At 35.2% G+C, this 16,806-nt stretch overlaps 1 protein-coding gene across 6 annotated transcripts in view; it reads right to left on the bottom strand.

Annotated features, from left to right (window-relative positions):
- Positions 1–14,926, bottom strand: part of LOC129254758 (CAP-Gly domain-containing linker protein 1-like) — a 53,381-nt gene extending 38,455 nt beyond the window's left edge. For 5 of the 6 annotated variants that reach the window (XM_054893273.2, XM_064110386.1, XM_064110403.1 and 2 more), the window contains exons 1-5: positions 14,901–14,926; positions 11,831–12,327; positions 7,216–7,358; positions 6,541–6,787; positions 2,310–2,516 (exon numbers count right to left, since the gene is read on the bottom strand). In XM_054893273.2, coding sequence (XP_054749248.2) covers positions 2,310–2,516; positions 6,541–6,787; positions 7,216–7,358; positions 11,831–12,295 — 1,062 coding nt within the window. In that variant the 5' untranslated portion in view covers positions 12,296–12,327; positions 14,901–14,926. The remainder of the gene's footprint in view (positions 1–2,309; positions 2,517–6,540; positions 6,788–7,215; positions 7,359–11,830; positions 12,328–14,900) is intronic. The other variant, XM_064110398.1, reaches the window with a different exon arrangement.
- Positions 14,927–16,806: the final 1,880 nt, after the last annotated feature.

Below are 16,806 nucleotides of genomic sequence, written 5' to 3'. Positions count from 1 at the left end.
AGCTGTTAGAAGCTAAGAAGTCCAACTCTACCCCAAAATGTAGTTCATTTGAATTTAAGTTTCATTAAAACAGCAAATAAAGTGATCCATGAAAAGATAAAGAGTTAAAATGATTTAAAATAGTGGAATGAATAGAGCCTAACATTTTCAATATCAATGAAATCACATGATGATGACAATTTGCAAAAAAAATATGTGGCAAGATACATCTAAAAAAGAAATCAAGGCCTCAAAGTAGTATTCAAAATGTAAAATATGAATAAAAAATATACTTCTGTTTAAACTAATTGCATACAACAATATCACCATTATCATGAAAGGCCGAATTATTAAAAGTGGACAAACAATATAAAGGTTCATTTTTCCCAATGTATGTACGCATACATTCCAAACGAGTCAGTTTCTTATTAAACACAATCTTGTGCCTTTAACGCGGTAAAGCATCTTGAGGTAGTGTAACCGCAAGAAAAATACATTTTCTTCTTAAATAAAAAATTACCCCTAAGCCATTGGTGCGGATTGATTTCACATGGCTATAATACAGGTTTCAGGCAAAATACAAGAAACTGAATCACTGAGCTTAAAAAAAAATGTACTTTTGATGGCTAACTTCATAAAAGAAAAAAGTGAAGTAGGCAGAACTGTAATTTGCAAGTATTCTTGAGGAAATTTATATTCATGGTAATTTCTTTTGCTAGCATTAATAAAGAGATTGGCCTTTCAAGGAGTTTCTCAGCTCTCTGTCTCTGGAAAGTGATTAAATAATCATGACATAACTACATTTTCTTTCCAATGCTTACTAATTTTGAACACCAAATACAGATCTTTGATCTCATTTTCATTTTTGCATTTTTGTGAATTACATGTCCAGCAAGGTACAGTAGGATATCTTGTCACATTGTCAACTAAGGTCTGGAAGGACACAAAAGCCATAATAAAATTTTAGCTTTGAATAGTCTGATCTATTCTCTCAATCTTCATTTTGAAACTATGTTCAAGCACAGAACGATGTGATGAGACACATATGCCTCGCTGAAAGGCAGGAAGTATTTGGTGGCTAGGATGGGATTCAAGAAGGAAATTGATCATTTCTTTTATGGACTCAGCCCACTTTACCACTAATCTTAGCCCTCTCCTCTAGTTGAGATGTTGAAATACTAAATTGGCTTGAAATTATACTTGGTGACAGATTGTATCAGAAAAAAATTTCTTCTTTCCCTATTTTTAGTCTTCTTTTTCTTTCTTTGAATATCTGGTGCGTTCTCTCTCCCCCTCTCTTTCTTTCACTCACACACACTCGCCTTCTTGTTATACTTGCCTCCCCCCCCCCCTTCCCTCCTCCTTCTTCCCAATAGAGGGTATCTACACAACATAAAAAACTAAGCTTTTGCCCACACTTGATAAACTCCAATAAGGAGAGAGATAGGGGATAAATTGGTGTATTCTACATGCATTTAAACCTGAACTATGCACTGGATAGCAGCTTTTTAAAAGAATCTTATTTTCAAAATCAATGGTATCCATCTATAGTTTGGGCATTGCTGCCATCCACACCATAGTACACCAACATATTCCTTGGTTAGGGGTAAGCCATTCCTGGGGGTATAAGGAATATTTTGTGGTCAAAGACACTGCGCATAGAAAAAGTTTAGCAGGGATCTATCATGGGCTTTTCAAGAGGAAGAATGTTGTGGTGAAGACAAAGTCACAAACAAAAAATCATCACTCTTTGAAAACAAGATCATGAAAATGACATTTTCATTGGAAAGGTTTTGTCTGATGATAATCCATTCCTTCATCAAATCTCTATAAATGCCAAAAGTTCCTGAGGATATTAACCTCAAACCTTCCTCCTGATCCACAAATCATAGATCCATTGAGAGAAACTGTGCTTAACATAATTTGAAGAAACAACCTTTAAACAGATGTAATGACTAATGAAAATTAAATTCCCTGTATAAAAGCTCCCAGTAACTGAATTGATTAATATAATAACATAAATGATAAGTTAGTGTTGTTTGGTACATGTAAATATGCCTAACAAACCATACACATGGAAGCTACTTCATGCTGTGCATATGAATAGAAATACAAAGCAGTGCAAAATTGATAACTGGCAACATAGTACTTTTATGTACTATTCATACTGCAGCTTGCTAGTGTACCTACAATCTAGGCTTACACAATAAAATAGCAATAATTGTATGATCTAGATATATATACCGTTTATGCAATTTACAAATGAAAGCACAATGTACAATATATGAAGCTAAATACTGATCTAATTTTTCCCTCTGAAAGTCAAGTACCTGTGATTCAGATTCGGGTAAGGAGGAATAAGACTCTGAAATCTCAACTTTGGCGATGGGTTCAACCACACCGGTCGAGGAAGAATCGGACCCCGAGTCAGATTGCCGGCGGGTGCCATTTGTGGAAGGCTGGGCCGTGCTGCTGGCGTTTTGCTCTTTCCTCGATTTCGAGGAAGAGGGTATACGACTTTCACTTGGTCGTCGGAGCTATTGGGTTAATGATGAAAGGGCATGGTCGATTGCGGAAGGCAGTGATTTACAGGGATGTAGTATTGTGGGTGTGGTTGTGATAACATTGGTCAAAATGGTAGCATGACAGTGGTAAAAGCATTGGCAACAGAAAGGCAAAGAGAGTAATGGTGGTAGCAGGGGGGGGGGGAGAAGTGGTAGTGGAAGTGCCAGTAGGGATGGCTGCAATGATTTTGGCAGAGTGCCAGGCCAGAAAGAGGCAATGGGTTAGTGGTACATTAGAGTGGTTGATAATACAGTAGATGTGGTAGAAATTGTTGTGGAGAGTGGAAAGTGATTATAGATAGATAGATGTTGGTGGAAATGGTTGTGGTTGTAACGTATATATGTAACAATGGCAATGTTAGCAGTGGTAGGGATGGTGATACGAGTAGCAGATATACGTGTAGCACAAACAACAGAGGTGATTAATGATATAGGAAATAAAGGGCAAAGATAGAAGAGAAAAAGCAACACATGTGTAGAATGAAGAGCAAATACCATGAAAAAAAGAAGAAAATGTTGCAAAATGTAGGATAAATAAAATAATGAAGAGCTTTGGCATGCATTAAGAAGTGGTGTGAAGAATTACAATATGAATGCATTGAACAGAAATTAAAATTTCATTTTTTAATGATTAGTATGAAAAGAATAAATAACTTTGCAAAGTTGAAATTTGGGGGTCGTATGTTATCAAGTGGTGAATATAAAATACAGATGGGAGAGGGTTTGTTTTTGTGAGGGGATGAAATGTGAAGATTTATTCCCTTCATCGGAATTCATTTTTAGTTTCATCAAAAGTTACAGGAATTTGACATTTGTACCAAAAAGTACTAGCAAAATTAGATAATTGTGAAAAGACCAACAACAAAAAATTGCCCAAAAGAAATCAGAGGATAATCAAAAAAAGAAATCAGACAAAATTCAATTCCAAGAAAAGGTCCAGAGAGCAATCGGGATGAAACATGAGTCCAACATGGGGGATAGGGACCAGAATTTGACTTCATAAAACGGTGAGGATAGGAGAGGGCTTGGATTTGGACAGGGGCATATTTTGATACCCAGCGGAAAGCCATGGTCAAGTTAACAATGTCCACATAGACAAGGGTCAGTGGTTTGCCGATCAACAAATATCCAAGAATTGTTGTTTTTAAAAACCCGAGAGGTTAAAGACAAAAGAAGATGACAAATTTCAAATGCCCCAGAAAGTTCAATTTGATTTCAACATGAAAGATTCACCATTCGATGAAATATTGAACCAGTGAAATAATGAAAAATAATGTCATTAGTTTACACCATACAGTAAATAGTTGTAAATGAAAGAATCGTGTTTGAATTGGAGAAAAAAGGACAATGGAGGTAGCCGAATATAACCCCAGATTGGAAATTATTATTTTAAATATTACAAAATGGAATGGCCACAATAAAAGAAAAGGAAATAAAACAAATTTTGACAAGCCACAGATGAGTACAAAATATTACGCAAAGTATGAAAGATTTATGATGGTAATGTCCAAAGATTTCATTATAAGGAAAAAAATTCATACATTAATTTCATATTGCAGAGAAAGATATTTGCGAGATAGTTATACAACAGTGTATATACCATTACCATATAAAAAATTATGGAATGGTTGAATGTTGCAATGATTATTATACCATATTTGAAATGATGGTGAAATAACACATTGTAATAAAGAGATTACAAATATTTATCATGTGTATTGCAGTGAAAGCATGATAAGTATGGAAATGAAAATGAAATACTAATATCAAATGTTCAATGACAATTGTAGGATATGATATATATTGCAGATTATAAAAGGAGAGATGAATATATAATGTTGAGTTTGATGTGATCGGCAAAGGGAAGAAAAGAAGGGGAAAAAAAGAATGCAGCAAAATAAGTGATTTGCAAATAAATCAAAATTATGAATAATACAAATAACAGGATATCAAATGAACAAGCAAAATCAAAGTTAACAAATCTGGCAAAATAAATTCAATTATAAAGACACAATAGCCCTATCGTGCATAGAGGTAGAAATTTAACAAAATCTCCCATGTACATTATCTGATAGGGAACCCCCCCCCCCCCCATTCCATTTTTTTTTTACACTTTAGAATTCAGGTAGAAAAAAAATCTATGTATATTAATGTTAATAATTATTTCCCTAAAATTCCATCATATAAACATTACCAATTCAAACAGAAATAATGTTTCTATTCTTGCAAATTTGTCATATATGCAACATGCGAAAAGAAATCATAACAAATTAGAATTTGGTGCAAAGCTGAGTATCACATGCTTTATGAACCTGGATGATCATTCCAATCTGTATAAAAAAAACTTGCAAAAACTTGCAAAATGACAAATAAACCATGCTTTTAACATTTATTGTTATTGCATGCTGCAATATTTTTTGTGATTGAAAGTAAATTGGGAATGAGTATTTCTGGTCTAAATGACTGTAGAGTGCTTTAGCCAACTAGAAATGGACTCGATGGATACTTTGGCAAGATATATGAGGACTAAACCAGCCTATTAATATGGTATGGCTGTACGACCTTGGGCTTTGTTAACAATTTGTGTGAAGGCTACTTCTAAAAGTTTGATTTAAATCAGAACTGGTCATCCACAGCCCACTAGAGTTTTCTTTGTTGTGACACCAATATAAACAGATTTGAATAGAAGATTTGTATCAAATACACGATATAATGTGATAGATCTTGGATTTAATCTCCTTTAAATCATACCACATTCATGTATACAATTAGAAGGAAAAAAACTAATTCCAGATTATCACCAAGGTTATATGATCATGGAAATAGAAATCGCAAATTGCTGTACGAAATAAGTCAGCTAGTCAATATTGTAGTTCAAATAACTACAACACAATTTGTTCTTTCAGCATTCTCACATTTATAGTGTACTGTATTTCTTCTATCTTTTCTTATTAAGATACTGTAAGGTGAACCTAACACAGAAATAAAAATTAAGACTATATGCCTCAGAGGATCTATGAACTCTAATGTGAGCCTTAGGATAAAAAAAATGTTGAGAAACACTGATCTTTGTAGTTGAACTCGGCCTATGACCTCGTCAAATGAGCAAATAATGCTCAGGGTGGCAGCATTCTTCTACAAGGAATGTCAAGAACTCTTATCATACAGCAAAGGTATTGCTAATGGTATTACAAAGCATAATAACTATATAGCAGTGAATACACCTGATCTTCAAGCAGGGAATCGTTACAGGTATCTACTAGGGAAAAGGGAATATCATCCTTTTGCATTTCATCCTGGCTGGAGGAGTGGTAGGCCTACATCCTTTCAATAAGCAGGAGATAAAGTTGTTCATGCAAGTATCTTGACTGTGATCCCAATTATTTAATGACACTTGGACAGAGTAGGACTATACATGTAGAAGGCCTATAATCTAAAAATTTGCCTACCTATATTGATTTGATTCATCAAGGAAAATGGTCAATAAAATGTTGAATAACAGTCACCTCAACTATTACTTTACTGAATATTCTTTGCATGAATATTTTTGTAGTTGTTGATAGAACAATATATATTGAAATGAGTACATATATGTAAGCAAATCCCACCTTTTTTTTCTATTGACAATTTCTGTAATGCCCCTCAATTTTTTTTTTAAAGTCATTCATGAAATGTTTCATAACTTTCTGAAGAGCGTAAGAAACATTCATTCCCCTGCAATAGAAACCATCTGCACAGAAAAAGATACCTGTGTATCAGTATTCACTATTCTATTGTCGTCATCAGAATTATAGAACTAGTTATATAGCTGAGGGTATGTAAGACTGGTTTCAGAATGTGTATCTCTTTCTAATGAAGCTAAACCTAATGATACTGTAAGCTAAAAGCAGAGGATCATTGTTGCATATATAATGGGTATTATTTTGTAAATAACTGAAATGGGACAAAGCACTTTGCCACTTTTTGTGGAGGGGGCATTGCCGAGACGGGAACCCACCTGAGTCTTCTTGGAGTCTACTGACCCCCTTGGTGATGAGCCCAGGTCACCAGAGCTCAGGGCCATCCCCCTAGAGATGCTGGAGGCATTGGAGGATCCCATGGAGCTGATTGAGCTGGAACTTGTGCTGAGTTTCCCCTGTTGGAGACCATCACTAGAGGAGAGTCTGGATGCATTCTTACCCCTGACCTTTGATACCTTATGCACAGGGGCAAAGAGACCATGCTTGGGTTTGCAGTGGAAGTACCTGGAGAGAGAAAGAACAATGAATATCATAATGAAGCTCCAAACTCTTCATACCTTTAAAACTGCCCTGATTGCCACAAATCCAGAAGTTCTTCAGCTTTATGATGCATTCAAATAAATGAATTTCACAATTTTAGCGCTCTTATTGTGATATCACTCTTTGTGTAATACTGAGGGACTAGTTAACACCAGTGTAATCACCAACCTGCATTTTATAGTCACCAGAAAAGTATAGTCACAACATGATTTTTTCCTAGGATCTCACTGCTAGTTCTACTCAGTAATCCTTATTTCCTGCAACTGAATTCACTTAAGCAGCTAAACCTAAATATGTCTTGAATTTTCTCAATTATCAATAGCAGCGTATGCTATCTAGGAAATATCTGTTTATACTTTTAAACTTTTCATCTGGAAATGAAAGAACCTCACCTTGTTCCTGCCACGGCACCATCATTTTTACCCTGTTCCTCATCCAGCTCTACTCCAGCCCATTCTCCTTTAGCAAACTCTGTAGTACCGGTGAACCTCAGGGTGCCCAACTTGCTTCCACTCACAAGAACTCTGTCTCCAACCTTCATGGAACAAGAAGAAAATGGAGAATTATATTAAAGATGACCTCATATGAAAATTGCAAGACACCCAGCTTCAATCTAGCCATCATATTTGCTGTTTGTTTGCAATTAACTCCATCTTTAGATAAAGAGCAAAGAAAAATAATAAATAAGAAAATTAAGGAGTCCTGCAGGGTTCATTTCCATACATGTAGTACCAGTTGATTGATGTTTAAGGTTTGATATCTAACGTCGTATGAAACTTTATGAAGTTTATCTCTTTAATTTTCAAAGATTTTGACACTAGGTGTACAGGACATTACACCATTGACCGGCATCATCTGTCAGTCACTGGTAAAAAGATTAAGTTGACCCAGGCCTAACAAAGATGTCAGAGCACATCAAAAGACAACTTTGCATCAGCTAAATGAAGTAGATTCTCCCATAACAAGATGTGCATCCAAAGAATTATATCACTCATGCATAAAATACATGAGGAATGTAAACATTCATCAAATTCCAATCTAGAAATTAAAGTTCTAATCATTTTGTTAATACTAGGCCTATATTTATCTTACTCCCTGACTATGCCCCAAAGTAATACGTTTGTTGAAAATTAAAATAACATTTTATTTTCAATCACTTTCAATTGAATCCAAATAGTTCATGTACTCTCTTTCATATGGATTTTGAGCCTTTTAGCATATCATTTCACATGAATTTTGGCACCATTCCCAGCTTGTGCATATTTTAAACTGTTCTGGGAATAACAAAAGCCACATGTGAACATGACCTGGAGATGACCGTAACAAACTGCACAAGGTCCAATGATGAATCACTTTCTCATTAGCCACACTCAAGATATGAATCATACAACAATATTATCATCCTTCACTGCTTGACCCTCTAATTCATTACACATGTCTATGTTGTCTGTTCCAATCTACAGTGGTATCCTTGCTTTGTAATCACTGTACATCTCATTAGATCTGTATTACTCTTTCCATGATATTGCAATGGAAATTCAGCCATGTCTATATTTTTAAGAAACTATCTTCTCAGTGTACTCACAATGTACAATGTATCCGCAAGACTTTTATACTATACTAAATTATTCAATGTAGTTATCCTGATGATGTACATGTACATAAATGTTATTGGAGTGAACTTGATGAAGGCTTGGTCTAGTGATTTATACTTATCCTTCAAGTTCATAATGAATAAAGGAATAGAATTTATCAATAAAAGCTTGAAAAGAAGATTAAAGAGGGATAGGGAAGAATGAAATGTAAGGTAGTTTAAAATAATAAGTCTGACTTACATGTACATACACTGGTCAAGGATAATAAAAATGGTTGAACTATAAAACTGTGTTCATTCAGATTTGTACATTTTTTACAAGATTAACATACTTTGTAGTATGCTTATGCCACAATTAATAATACCAAACATAAAAAAAACATTCATAACATAGGCCTACATACATGTATGTACACTGAATGTGAATGTAAAAGTGACACACAACACTAGCATACACTGCAGGCCTGATGAATCTTGGGCTCTGAATAAATTATGTACAGTGTAAACATTCTACTCATTCATACAGAATCACATGCAGGGAGTCGAGGGAGAGCTCAATTCTCGATCTGATTAAATTGAATTTTGATTCCTTTGTGAATGCGACTGCATACATTTGCTCACTTTGTACAATGATCTTCACGCTGCTAGTCAAACCTACTGAACCACATTAATATTAATATACATAAGTTGAAGTACACCCAGCTCTCAGAACCCATGGGCTGTATCACAAATATTTATTTACCTGCAAACCACTTCGGGAAGTAGGGATCTTGCTGCGCTCCATAATCATCAACCATGAATAGGAAAGCAACACAGATGAATATATATTCCACAGTAATTAATCCACTAGTGTTCAAGCCCTAGGTCCCTCAAATACAGTGTCTTGTGTCCTAATGCTACACGAACAAGCCATGCCAGCCACCTAACGCTAATAACAAACCACGTAATGACTCATTGCTAGTAAGCTACAGCTTTTGAAGGCAAAATTGTGACTAAACCGTAGATTTCTAGCCGACAAAACCCCAGCAAGAAAACAGGAAATCGGTGTCTCATCTCTGCAGTCTCTCATCACTTTTTCCCCCGACAAAGATGCAGTAGGGACGCCTCAACGGGGACGATCTAACGCGATTAGTTGCCTCCTTTCACTATGCTACCCAGGAAGGGGGATAATTTTTTAACAATGGTTCATCCTTTCATTACGTACTCTTCATGCATGTCTGAAGATGGGAATCATAAACATGTAAGTGTAGGTTGTTGATGAAAGACAATGAGCATTTTTGTAACAATAGAGTCAACCTACAACTTCCTTTCATAGTTTCAGACAGAGACTACAATGTATGTTTGTACAAATTTTCATACACCCATGATCAGGAATCCTGATAATTCATTCTTTTTTTCCCTTTTTATTCAAGGGAACAAAAGACTATTTCACAATAAATGAACATACATGTAACTAATCAAATTCTTTACATTCTATTTTTACAGACATTCTTTCACAGTTCTCATAATGTCCTTTCACGCTGCAAATTTCCCATCAAAAGCTATCACGATTTCTGATCTAAAGAATTTATATTTTTTTTTACAGAACTTTTAATTGCATATTGACAAAAACATGGTATTATCTGACTGAAAATGCATTTTTTTCCTAAATTACAATTGTAGGTCACTGTACTGTTAAATCAGGGTGCTACATAAGCACTTGCCCGATTGCCCGGGGCAAGTAAAAGTAAGAGTCGGGCAAGTGTTTTGACGTAAAGACCAAAACTACTTGCCCGAATTGGGCAAGCAAAATTCTTACAGTAGAATGACCTAAATTAGGGTCAATATCATATATTGACCCTAATTTTGGTCATGGCAGGCAAGATAAAATCACTTTGGAAAAAGAAATACAATAACAAAGTAGATCAGTTCATGTCAAAAGAGAGGAAAAGGTCAATGGTTTATAAAACCGCAAAAAATTCTTTTAAAGAGGTAAAACTTTTTTTTTTCAATGATTTTTTCGGGCAAGTGAAATAGATTTTTGGGCAAGTATATTCCAACTATTTAAAAATTTACTTGCCCGACTGGGCAAGTGCTTCTAAAAAGTTATGTAGCACCCTGCTATTGATACTCAGTCTTTCTTCCCATTGAAAGTCTTGTGTACACGTACTACAGGGTAATGTACATGTTATCCCATCAACTTTCATTGACCTCTGGCTTTGATCTTTATTCAAACAAACCTATTGTCGGCAATCTAACAAACCCTCGTATCAGTCAATTTGGTAAAAATATAGATAATTAGATTTTTGCAGAAAACGAAAATACAAATCGTACTCAATCTATACATTGTTAAATTTCTAGGTAGCAATTTAGACAAAAATCCATATCTTATTGTTTTAAATTCATTGATTCTGGGCCCGGCAGCCACTAAGCAGTGCTAGATCGACGTTGCTCTATCCCGTTAAATCGTTGAATGCTATTAAACAGGGTAGCAGCAACTCCAATCTTTTAACGTCTTTTGAACTGAAGCAACTGGGGTTTGAACTTCCAACATTCCAGTTGAGAGATGGATACTCTACCAACTGAGCAAACACACTGAGTATAAAGATGTATATTTTCAAGGCGATGCCATACAAATTTTTGATAAAATGCGCAAATCGCATAGGAACATGTATTATAACAAAGCAAACAACAGCTGCATGCACTTAATATACAAATACATGGTTTAGCAAACCATCATCAGGAAATGCACTGACTTTACTCGTGAAAGAGAGCTACGTCGGTTTGTTGATCGCACATACTGAAATGCAGTCAGTGTTGTTATATTCCCAACAGTGTTTTTGTACAGGGAAATTCTAAACCGCTCATACCGAAATTACGAGCTTGTACATATAGCTCTTATGCAATATTTTCTCTTATTTTTGGTTCTAAGAAAAAAATAAAGATATCAATGTCAAGAGACTGTCTTGGTCTGTCCTACCAAGTTTTTCTTTTGTAATGGAAATGTTGTATGGCTGGGAAATTCTAGTAAACTTTGAAGTTGATTTTCTCTAAACTGGGTTTGCACTGTTATACATGTATCTGTGATACAACGGTTCAGATGACTACCGGCAATATATGGACTTGTACAGGGTAAACTTAACAGTAGGCCTAATAATAAAACTGTTTCCTGACAGCTTAACAGGGATATTTTCAAATGACTAGTTTTACACTTTTTTTCTTGAACCTCGAAATAGACAGATGTTCGTGCAATAAACCTCACCATGACAAAATATTGCTTTACAAATTGGAAATGGGGGGAATTCCTTGATGATATGGCACTTTGGAAGCTTGTCACAAAGAAAAGTGGAGTCAAGAGGACAAACAGACAGAGATAAACAAAACAGTAGATTATTCAAAAGATACAAAGATACTAAATTGAAGAAAAAAATTACCTTGAGACCTGCAGGATCCTGTTTGTCATCTATCATAAGACCTGGTTTGGAACCTGGTGGCTTTGACATGGAACTCCTAGGTGATGACACTCTTGTTCCCATCCGTGGCGTGGATGGCACATGCCTTGCAATACCCCCCACAGCTGACTTACTGTCCACATGACCAGCTGACTCTCGCACCAGTTTGTCCGGTCTTGCAAACACTCCTTTCTTAGGTTCACACTGAAAGTATCTGATGCCATTGACTGAGCCATCGTTCTTTCCTATGGCGTCATCCAAGACAACACCAGCCCACTCTCCACTGGCAAACTGTGTCTCACCCAGGAATTGGACATGGCCATGTTTGTTGCCCCCGACAATAACCCGATCTCCTATGATGAAGTCATCAGCATGCTTTGCAGCGCCCCCATTGTTCACAGTTCGTACAATTTTGTCCGCATGTTGATTAGCCTCCGAGGGTCGCATACCGGCTGCTCGGGCTGAAGTGGCTACTGCATCTGTGTCATACATAATAACAGAAAGTGATTAGTCATCACAGTTAATATAGAAATGACTGCACCATGTATTGCCATGAATTTCCAGATGTGATCTTTTTGTCATTAGCATTTCTTGACATACATGTATGAGCACTGAACAAGCAACACTGTCCCCTACTTCCGACCTCTTGCCCGATATTAATAACCTAAAAACCTATTAAAAATACTAAGTGGAATAATTCAACTATGATATTCATTTAATCCTGAACTTTCACGCTAAACACTGCAAATGCCCAGCTAATCCTGCTAATCTGCAGAGCCAGATAGTCCTCTGCTACGTTGTAAAACGTTGTAAGAAAAGAAAGTGGACTAAGCTCAACCCCAGAATATACCTTGCCATTCAGCCCCCCCCCCCACATCGTCAGAGGTTAAGGAAAAGTTTCCCCATGAGAAAAGGTAGAACATCATCTACTAAAACAAAGGATATTGAGGGAAAGAGAGCAAGAGAGGGACAAAGAGATGCACGTACAGTTACATGTATATTGAAAGAGACGAAAAACAAAAAGAAACCTTGATACCTTATTACTTATTGCCTATACATGTGCCTGTAAATGTACAGAAATGTGAACAAAAGCCAGAGATGATGGGGGAGAGGGGGAGGAGAGCGAGAGATGAGAAAGAGAGGAGAAAGTGGGAAAATAAAGAGAGAGAGAGGCAGTAAAAAGAAGGGAAAGTGAATGGAAGAGATATCAATGGAGAGAAAAAACTGTTTGTGGACTTGATCTGAAATTCAATTTATGCTAAAAATATTTGTGAAGTCAAGTCTCTCAGATCATCTTTGTCAGGTTCAAAGGAATTGAATGAACAATAAAGGCTAAATATTAATTGAGGAATAACAAGAGATCTACAATGTATGTATTATGCTATAGGCCTATATAAGAATGCAAAACAAGTTAACATCTGCAGTAGATTACCTTTTATTAAGATTGTTTAACTTGAAAAAATAAGCATAATACAAAATATACAAGTGCATGTGACAAGTACATGTATATATACTGAGGATGTAACTATCTTTTAACATACAAAGAATAAAGAGTGATGGGGGGGTAGGTACATGTACATGTAATAAGAATTAGTACTGGGATTACAGGTATAATATGTATCTTTATCTACTGCTTTTCAACAGAATTTAGTGTACAGATATTTCATTTATTAGAACACACAAAAAAGTTTCTAAAAATGTAAATATCCAACTATTTGTTAAAAATAGGATTTTCCAAGAAGGGGGGGGGGGGAGCATTTTTGTTCAGAAAATCTGACTTGTGAGCAAAAAAGTCTTCACTCCCAATGAGGGTGATTTATGTCATGCAAAACTTGACAATCAAAAACAAAAATGGGGGAAAAGCTTTCAAAACAGTTGATTGTCATCAAGATCCCTGGAAACAAGATAAAGAAAGCCTGGACCAATCAGGTGGCCATCTAAAAAAACAGCTGTTTGTCGCCAAGTACATGTTAAGTATCAAAACAAAGTCTTGACAACAGATTTTAAACAAGGTGTCACTCAAGTTCCTCAATACTTTGTTGAAATATTTCATTCTGATAAAAAATCATGCTGGACTCACAAAATTTCATCTCCAAACTAGCAGAGTTCATGGTTACCAGTATATCTTTATTATGACCTTTGCTGTGAGACAATTAACATCAGGATTAGGCACCAATAGTCTTTTGGAAGACTAACTTTCGACAGAATTCCTGCTATTTTATGTAAGTTGAACTTGAATGAGATACCCATAGGGATTCTCACTGGAAGATGTGGCAAAAGCTGGTTCATTATTGAAACGATTATTTACCAGTTTTAGTGCATTAAAAGCCAATATTCTCCACTATTAAACAAATTTGATTTCATTTATCTGTGCAGTAATATCACATGCGATTGAGACTGTGTATACATAGGACCGGCTGACGTGATCATAACATGTAGTACTTTTCATAATGTACATCGTGTACTGTACATGAAGTGGCAAGTTCAAATAGAGTCACAGGTTTCATAAATTAGAATTACCATAAAATAGAAGTCTACTCAAATAGTTCCATGTCTATTTTGCCTCCAAAGAAGAAATTTCAAATGATATAAAAAGCCAGATGTATATGTCATCTATTTGAATTAATGCAAAAGATACATGTACATGTACATGTATAAGCCTAAAAAATATAAGCACATCAAAATATTGCATCTATAGCATTAGTATTCATCAGTCAATGGTTAAAGAAGAAAAAAACATAACAAATATACATACTGTATACATAAATATCAAAAGCATGTTAAAATAAAAGCATGGATCTACATGTAACTTGTAAAGCAACTACAAATAGAGAATGAACAATATACAAACCACACTTCATGTTATACTGATATTGATTATTAGTTTATAGAATGTCCTAAAGAAAACTTTATAAACATAAATATTAGTCTGGACTGCACACATTTTATAAAATTAGTACAGAATTATGATGTTAATAATCAAAGCTTTAACTATTTGAAACAATAAAATGTACATGTTATCACTGCACAATATCAAGCATGAAAACCATACCTCTGATTCGACTTGCATGGGCGCCACCAGCTATTATCAAAATTTACATGTAAAAGCAATTAAACATAGAGCAACATACAGGGCATGTACATAAAATTAAGAAAAATAAAAAAGTATATTTATCATTAAAACAAGATTATCATCCTATTGGCATACACTGCACAACATATTCACATACAGTAGTGCATCACAATGTCTACATTTTACAAACAAGCTTGACGTAAACATTGACAAAAAAAAACATACATTGTACAAATACATGTAGCAACAAACACAATTTGAATTTTGACACGTTTAATAAATGTACTTTCAATATTAAGTATTCATCATGTACATGTACGTGTAATATATCCAAGGCTCCACACTATAACTTTTTTTCTTGGTGGCTTGATCAGTTAAAAAAAATCATCAATTTCATAGGTATTTTTGGTGGCCTGCAGAGCAAATTTGGTTGTCCTAACACAATAAAAAATATTACAATTTATCAAAACTTTGGTCGCCCAACAGGGCCACCAAGTGTTGGCATTTACAGAATTTTGGTGGCCCGACTCTCATTTTTGGTTGGCCTGGGCCACTGCTAATGTCGAGCCCTGATATACATGCATCTCTCAAAACTACATGTGTATCATTATACACGTAGGACTAGGATTTTAATATTTACGGCTCATTGTTTCAAGGCACATCACTGAATAACAAAACATTGCATTTTTTTTTTTTTTTTAGAACAAGTGTCACACTTATACATATGTACTTTAAAGTACATTGTTTTCACATGTACTGAACATTCAACGAGTAATAACCTATAAAAAAAAGTATTGCCACCTTTAAAAAAAATAATAACCCAGCCTTACAATAAAGAGCGATAAAAACAAGGGTAAAAAGTGGTCAAGAAAGCCTTAACAATGCACATGATGGTACCACAAGATTCAGCAGATGATATGCATGGACTTTCATGACCCTTGAGACAATGTTGGCCTGCATGTAGGCCAACAGGTATAAGGCTCAATGCGACTGTTAATCACAAAAGCAATGTATTCTTCAAGATATACAAAGTCACAAACTACATGTAAAGCTGACACAAGCACATACATTTGAACATTTTCTCTTTTACAAAGTAAACATAACAATTTTAATATGTACTGGACTATACACACAGGTACAACAAGCATTTTAACATAGAATTCAAATGTTCACTGTGCACAGCTGGAATTTATCCACGCGCAAAGCATTATGGTGAGGTGTACATATTATAACTACCGGTTATACTTTACATAATAATTAGATTGTCTTTTTCAAATATTAAAAATTGCTCCGGACATATAAAAATTAATACTTTTTGGTCGTGGAAGCCTAAATCTAGGTTCTTAGGAAAGATCAGTGGCATTATGAGCAAAAATTTCGAGAGGGCTAGATATGGCATATCAAGTAAAATTTATAAAAGGTTGTGAGTGAGCGAAGTGAGTGAGCAAAATTTTCACAAACGGAATGTCTTTGGCAGTCTCGCCGGTATTACGGGATTCAATAAAGCAACAGTGCTGACTTTGAAAACATTCACAAAAGAAAACACTCATATGATGATAGAATACTATTTCCATTGACCCAACATTACCTTTGGCAATAATCATGAGACCCAAGACGTGTGCAAAACATACATGTACTTGATAACCCTTAATATGTCTATGTGTCATGAACTACATGTGTACATGTAGATCCATAAACTTTCAAAGTTATGATACCAATTCAACAAATACCCCCAACACAGCCAAGGTTCATTGACCTTAAATGACCTTTGATCTTGGTCATGTGACCTATATTAAGGGATTCATGGTTACTCTTATGTTCAAGTTTCATGAACTAGATCCATAAACTTTTAAAGTTATGATGACAATTCCACACACACCCCCAA

The sequence above is a fragment of the Lytechinus pictus genome, chromosome 2, assembly GCF_037042905.1.
Source record: "Lytechinus pictus isolate F3 Inbred chromosome 2, Lp3.0, whole genome shotgun sequence".
NCBI lineage: Eukaryota > Metazoa > Echinodermata > Echinoidea > Temnopleuroida > Toxopneustidae > Lytechinus > Lytechinus pictus.
The sequence above is the reverse complement of the archived record's forward strand: the minus strand, read 5'-3'. Positions and strand labels throughout refer to the sequence as shown.